General features: G+C 44.2%; 1 protein-coding gene across 1 annotated transcript; it reads left to right on the forward strand.

Moving 5' to 3' along the window:
- The first annotated feature begins 4,431 nt into the window (after positions 1–4,431).
- LOC142303056 (olfactory receptor 5B12-like) lies at positions 4,432–5,391 on the forward strand. The gene has a single exon (XM_075344148.1). The coding sequence runs from the start codon at positions 4,432–4,434 to the stop codon at positions 5,389–5,391; it is 960 nt and encodes a 319-aa protein (XP_075200263.1).
- The last annotated feature ends 1,490 nt before the right edge of the window (positions 5,392–6,881 follow it).

The following is a 6,881-nucleotide window of genomic DNA, read 5'->3' on the forward strand; positions in this document are numbered from 1 at the left end:
GTCACCGCTCATACAGACAGTGGACGTCACCGTGCCCTACCTGCCGTGGACATTATCTGTACCGTACCTGCTGTGGACGTCACCTGCTGTGAACATCTCCGGTGCCGTTTCCGTGTTCTGCCGGCTGTGGACGTCACAACCTTGCTACACCTGGCCCTACAGAGACTCCTACTTCCGGTTCCTGGCTGCCGTGCATTTAGGCCTTCTGGGGAGGCGCCGCACAGTCCCTGTATAGGGGTTCGCTGCTGGTCGCCTTCTCGGGGGAGTCCGGTGCACGGTCCAGTGGGTCCACCTCCGGACGCTCGCCGCTCCTCGGTGAGCGTAACACCCCCGTGGTGCATGGGAGGTCTCGGAACTGTGCCCTATGTGAGTCTGGGGTGATGGCATTGTAATCCAGGATAGTCCACTTTACAATGTTGTATTCCCGGTTCTGCTGTGAGTCAATGGTGTGATAAGCCTCTGCCAGGCTCCGTTCAGGAGTCCCACTAACAAACGCCTCCAGCCAGAGTGGGGAACCTCCATCACCGCACACTGCTGCTCAAAATCCTTGAAGAACCCTTCCATATCTCTGGATGCCTCATCAAATGGCTTGAAGTCTGCCATGGTGATCCGTACAGATCGCTGGGTTTACACTCCAACTCACATTACTCCCTCTGGCGGACCCCATTGCTTCTTGTCTCCTCTGTGCTCGGCGAACAGCCTCCTCCTTATACTCCTGAGATACACCGGGGCCCAGAGCTACCATCTCTTCTTCGAACCACACCACACACTGGCTTTTTGGGGCAGTCCCCAGTGTTTGTCCATCAGACATCTGGGAGGAGGTGAATAGGATAACTGAAGTGAGCACTAATATATATATTCTGAGTGCAAGCCAAAAAAATACATACCATATAAGGATAAGGCTGCACATCAAACTTAGATAATGGTATAATTCCTCAAGCATATGGAAAAATATTGGAAAATACAATGAAAAATGCTACTTGCTAACTTGAACATGTGAATAATGAATTGCATACCTGCCATGAATATTAGGAAAAAGGAGATATTTAGCAATCGCATTGATCAATGTAACTGAGCCTCAAAACCTCGTCAAGGTATATCTCTATATTGGGGTCCCTAGCTCTGTGACCCTGTGTGTCATCTCATTGCAATTAAAAACTGCTGTGAGTGGAGAGGGGTAACCAAGGACTGTCTTATCCTATTCTACCCCTCTCCACCCACAGCAGTTTTTAATTGCAATGAGATGACACACAGGGTCACAGAGCTAGGGACCCCAATATAGAGATATACCTTGACGAGGTTTTGGGGCTCAGTTACATTGATCAATGCGATTGCTAAATATCTCCTTTTTCCTAATATTCATGGCAGGTATGCAATTCATTATTCACATGTTCAAGTTAGCAAGTAGCATTTTTCATTGTATTTTCCAATATTTTTCCATATGCTTGAGGCATTATACCATTATCTAAGTTTGATGTGCAGCCTTATCCTTATATAGTATGTATTTTTTTGGCTTGCACTCAGAATATATATATTAGTGCTCACTTCAGTTATCCTATTCAGTTATATGTAGTTTTTTTCTGAATGTGAACACAGCTCCGCCCCTTTCGGCCATGTTTTTTCCATCTCCTATATAAGACAGTCCTTGGTTACCCCTCTCCACCCACAGCAGTTTTTAATTGCAATGAGATGACACACAGTTAGGGTCACAGAGCTAGGGACCCCAATATAGAGATATACCTTGACGAGGTTTTGGGGCTCAGTTGCATTGATCAATGCGATTGCTAAATATCTCCTTTTTCCTAATATTCATGGCAGGTATGCAATTCATTATTCACATGTTCAAGTTAGCAAGTAGCATTTTTCATTGTATTTTCCAATATTTTTCCATATGCTTGAGGCATTATACCATTATCTAAGTTTGATGTGCAGCCTTATCCTTATATAGTATGTATTTTTTTGGCTTGCACTCAGAATATATATATTAGTGCTCACTTCAGTTATCCTATTCAGTTATATGTAGTTTTTTTCTGAATGTGAACACAGCTCCGCCCCTTTCGGCCATGTTTTTTCCATCTCCTATATAAGACAGTCCTTGGTTACTTCTCTCCACCCACAGCAGTTTTTAATTGCAATGAGATGACACACAGTTAGGGTCACAGAGCTAGGGACCCCAATATAGAGATATACCTTGACGAGGTTTTGGGGCTCAGTTGCATTGATCAATGCGATTGCTAAATATCTCCTTTTTCCTAATATTCATGGCAGGTATGCAATTCATTATTCACATGTTCAAGTTAGCAAGTAGCATTTTTCATTGTATTTTCCAATATTTTTCCATATGCTTGAGGCATTATACCATTATCTAAGTTTGATGTGCAGCCTTATCCTTATATAATCTGGGAGGAGGTGGACTGGCTCGCACCCACCAGTAGATCAATTAAGGCTTCTTTACTCAATCCCTGGTAGTTCAGGCCCAGATCTTTGGCTCTCTCCTTTAGACTGGATGCAGTCAAGTTTCTGTACTCACTCTGTGGGTTGATCTCCATTAAGCTGTGCTCTGTTGATCCCACCGCTGCCACCAGTTGTGACGGGGTCCTTCTCCCATATCACACGATCAACAGAGCGAGAGATAGGTGTACAATCCAAAGAGCATTTTTTCCATGCAAATCAAACTGTCCATAAGATAATCCACAAAAGAGAGGGTAAAATTAGTCCAGTAACACAAATATAGTCCGGTAAGTGATAAATGTCCAGATCTCTCTGAGAAGCCAGTATCTTCCAGAGGATCAATCCTTCTCTCTTCAAGTTCTCCAACAGACTGCCAAATCCCCCAGGTAAGCAGAGAGTTTACAGTAGGTGGATTCCAGGCCCACCCCTTCCCCAGACTTGGGGCCAGGAACACTACAGGGGGTGATTACCTACAGACAATACAATGTACACACAAGCAATACAAATAATGGACAGTGAACCAAGCCTAAAATAGGAATTAGCACATAATACACCTCCCCCCATATCCCACCATCACACTACCAATTTTTAGAGGGCCATTAAGTGGTTCTCACTGATAAATTTTGAGGGCAAGCAGCCGACCCTCACTCAACTGACAAAACTGGGTAATCGACCAAACTGGTGAGCAGCTATGACGCCATAATCAGGGTAACCATCCCCCATCTGTGTCTACTCAGACGCTGACTGCTCACAATTAGAGAGAAAGCTTTACATGCGAAGCTGGTGGAAAAGGATAAAGTATAAAGAAAGCTATGTGCTTGCATATCCTGACTGCTTCTCCTGGAAATGTTACTGTTTAGTCTTGTGGACTATGAGGTTTTCCGCAACCTTATGGCAGTAATTATCATGTGGTACTCGGTACCCAGACATCAATATATTTCACAGTATTCCTTCCTCACTTTACACCAGCACTTGTCCCATAACATCACCCGTGCTCTGAACAATGTAGCTAGGTAGCAGCAGCAGTATACTTATAGAAGGACTGTAAAGCGATATACTCTGACTATGTGCCTCTAATCCAAAACTATCCCTCCTCCAGCAGCTATCCCTCCTCCAGCAGCTATCCCTGCACTGAATGCAGCTAATAGCAATATTAATAGATAATAGAATAGATGTAAGCCTGAAAAAGACTTTTGATTTTAGGTTGCATCAGTAAGGCTAGAATCACTGTCTACATGCCACTAATACACTATCCGTACTCCAGCAGAGGCTCTCCCTACACTATTTCTGGGTATAGTGCACCAAGCATGGTGTAACTGGGTCTTATGTAGACTCAATGATGGGATGTGGCTGACAAGTCACAGAAAGGCCAGTAGCCAACATGGCTACCGCATTACCGTGATTGGTAGGTAATCCCCGCATGTTTAGTGGCTGATAAAAAGCCGCCAAACATGCAGGGTGGAGACTCAATCATGGCGCCTAAGAATCATGATACTTGATTGAGTATCGAGCGTCTTGAGCACCCTGATGCTCCATCGCATACCGAGCAGTGCTGAGCCCACTCGCCCATCACTAGTAAAAAACAAAACTTGTGTCAGTCTGAAAACTTTCGTCCATGGCTGAATACAGACTTAAATAATAGGAATCTGAAGATTTTTTTTCTCAGTAAGGTAAATTAGTCCATAATTCGAGAGAGGTTTTCAATTTGCTTGGATTAAAAAATGTAATCTACTGGTACATTTCTGCTTCCTCCACTTCCTCTGATTGAATTTTTTTGAATGGGCTATATAACAGGTATTGTAGTGATGACGTATCCAACAATGACCCTGGTGTAATGCCTGCAATGTTATCGATGCTGTTAGAGTTATGTATTTGTGTCTTTATCGTCCAGGTTTGGGGGTTTTTCTTATGTCCCTGTTGAATCAGAATCTGTTCAATGTGTGATTTTCATCCTTTCTTTCACCAGTAGAGATCAAGGTCATGGGTGTCACAAACCAGACAGAAGTCAGACAGTTTATGTTTTCTGGACTGACTGATAATGAGAAGCTGAAGCCCTTCCTCTTCATACTCATTCTGCATGTCTACATTGTGACCATAGTGGCCAATGTTGGCCTGGTGGCTATTGTCAGTAACACGTCAAACCTTCAGAATCCAATGTATTACTTCCTGAGTGTCCTCTCTCTGGTGGATATCTTCTATTCCTCTACCATAACTCCTAAGATGCTGGTGGACCTCAAATGTTTGGAGAAGATCATCTCCTTTGAAGGTTGTGCTCTCCAGTTCTTCTTCTATGCCGCACTGGGCTCTATTGAGACTTTTCTTCTCTCCGCCATGTCCTATGACCGCTATGTTGCAATCTGCCACCCTCTCCATTATGTGTCTATAATGACTAAGAAGAAATGTCTATGCCTTGTACTTCTTTCCTTCTCCATTGGATTCCTGCAATCCTCCATACTGACTGGCTGCGCTTTCACTCTGCAATTCTATGGGCCTAACCTCATTGACCACTTCTACTGTGATTCTCCTGTGGTCCTCAGACTGTCCTGCTCAGACACCTCTACCTGTGACCTGGTCACTATCTATATTGTAGGTTCTTTGGCCTCAAGCTCATTGATTACTATCCTTATTTCATACACCCTAATCATCTTTTCAATTCTAAACATAAAATCCACAGAAGGTAGGAGGAAAGCCTTCAGCACCTGCTCCTCACACCTCATGTGTGTCTTCATCTTCTTTGGCACTGTGCTATTCACATACATGCGTCCTTCTTCCAGTGTCTTTACTGTACGAGACAAGGTGGCTTCTATCTTCTTCACGGTTGTGACTCCAATGCTGAACCCCCTGATATATAGTCTGAGGAACCAACATGTGAGAGGAATCGTAATTCAATTAGTTCACCTGTTTTCCAGGTCTCAACTATGGGCAAACATGAGAAAGTAACATTCAACACATAATCAAGACGTACAAACAGAATCATTGCCTGTGTGACCTCTCCATGGGACACGATATATTACCATCTTGCCAGCTCTTGGTTCTGATAGTTATCTTCTCGGCAGGTCTAGACTATTACTCACCTGTTCCGGCTCCAGTGCCGGGCTCTGTTTCATCCTCTATGGATGACTCTTTTTGTGCTAGACAGCACAGGATTACTGTGATAACTCGGCATACTTCTCTAATCTCATCATCAAAACCCTTTCAATACCGGCTCAGGTGGTTGCTTGCTGCATATTGAGGTAGTATAGTGCTCTGGCAGCACATGTTTGTCAGGAGTTTAGCTTCACCTTCCACTTTGCTCCGGTCCAGCCACATATTTTTCTTCTCTGCTATTCCTGACTTCTCTACAGCTACCAGTGTTTTCTACCAAGGTCAGTCCAGCTTTGGTAAGTGTTATCCACACCTACAACTCTGCTTAAAAACCTCCTCTCCTGTTTCAAGACACTAGTTTACCAGACATGTCGAGAAGTCAAAGCGAGCCAGACGCACTGGTGCAAGCTCCAGATCATCCACCTTAATCTGCACCAATATAGAAGAAATCAAACCCATCCACCTACCAAACCATTTCTCCCAACTTTGTACGACCTTCTGGATCCGTTTGAGCCCAATTTCATAAGTAGCATACTTGCAGGTCTGAATCCATGGACTCTCCTGGTCCTGCTCATTCGGCCCTTTCTCACCGGAGATGTCCTGTGGATGTTCGCAAGTGTGCACCAAGGGTTTGGAGATGAGAAACCCCTGTACAGGATTTCCCGCAGTCCTATTCTTGATCGGGTCGAGGGTCAGTGTTGACTCATATCATGGCGGTACGGCCCACACCTGTGCTATCCCTGGTGGGTCTTCCTCTCCTGCGTAATCAAGACGCTAAAGTGCGAGATCCCCTGGCTGGGAAATCTCACTGGCAGTGTCTTCAGTCCTGCTAGGTCCCTCATTGCTTTCCCCTTTTCTGCCTGTAAATATCTATTCCGCATGGATTTGGTTTGAGGCCAATGCAATATTTTCTAAACTCTCAAGAAATTCATTATCAAAAACATAATGAATCTACTGCATTTGTTGATACATGTGTTGACACACAACTTTTTTCTCTATGACCTTAAGGTCTACCACAAGCTCAATGGCACTACAATGGGAAGCCCCTTTGCCACATCATATGCTAATTTGTTCTGAGGCTGATGGGAGGACACTAAGATCTTCAAAGCACCCCTTTCCAAATGGGCTCCCCTAATAGCATACTATTAGGGGAGCCCATTATAATATAATATAACAGACTATTTTTACCACAATAATGCCTCATAAGAAAAGGAATTCCTTGGCACAAATGTCAGCTGATGCGAAAAGAAAAGCTGCATTACGGGCCAATGAAAAATGTGAAGACCGAGAAACAAGGCTGACACCTGAGAACAGCAGCTGCTTCCTCAAGCTGTGAGAAGTCGGGT

This window comes from Anomaloglossus baeobatrachus, chromosome 4 (genome assembly GCF_048569485.1).
Source record: "Anomaloglossus baeobatrachus isolate aAnoBae1 chromosome 4, aAnoBae1.hap1, whole genome shotgun sequence".
Classification (NCBI taxonomy): Eukaryota; Metazoa; Chordata; class Amphibia; order Anura; family Aromobatidae; genus Anomaloglossus; species Anomaloglossus baeobatrachus.

Coding starts and splice junctions, on each gene's coding strand:
- LOC142303056 (XM_075344148.1), top strand. CDS start 4,432: ATGGGTGTCACAAACCAGACAGAAGTCAGACAGTTTATGTTTTCTGGA.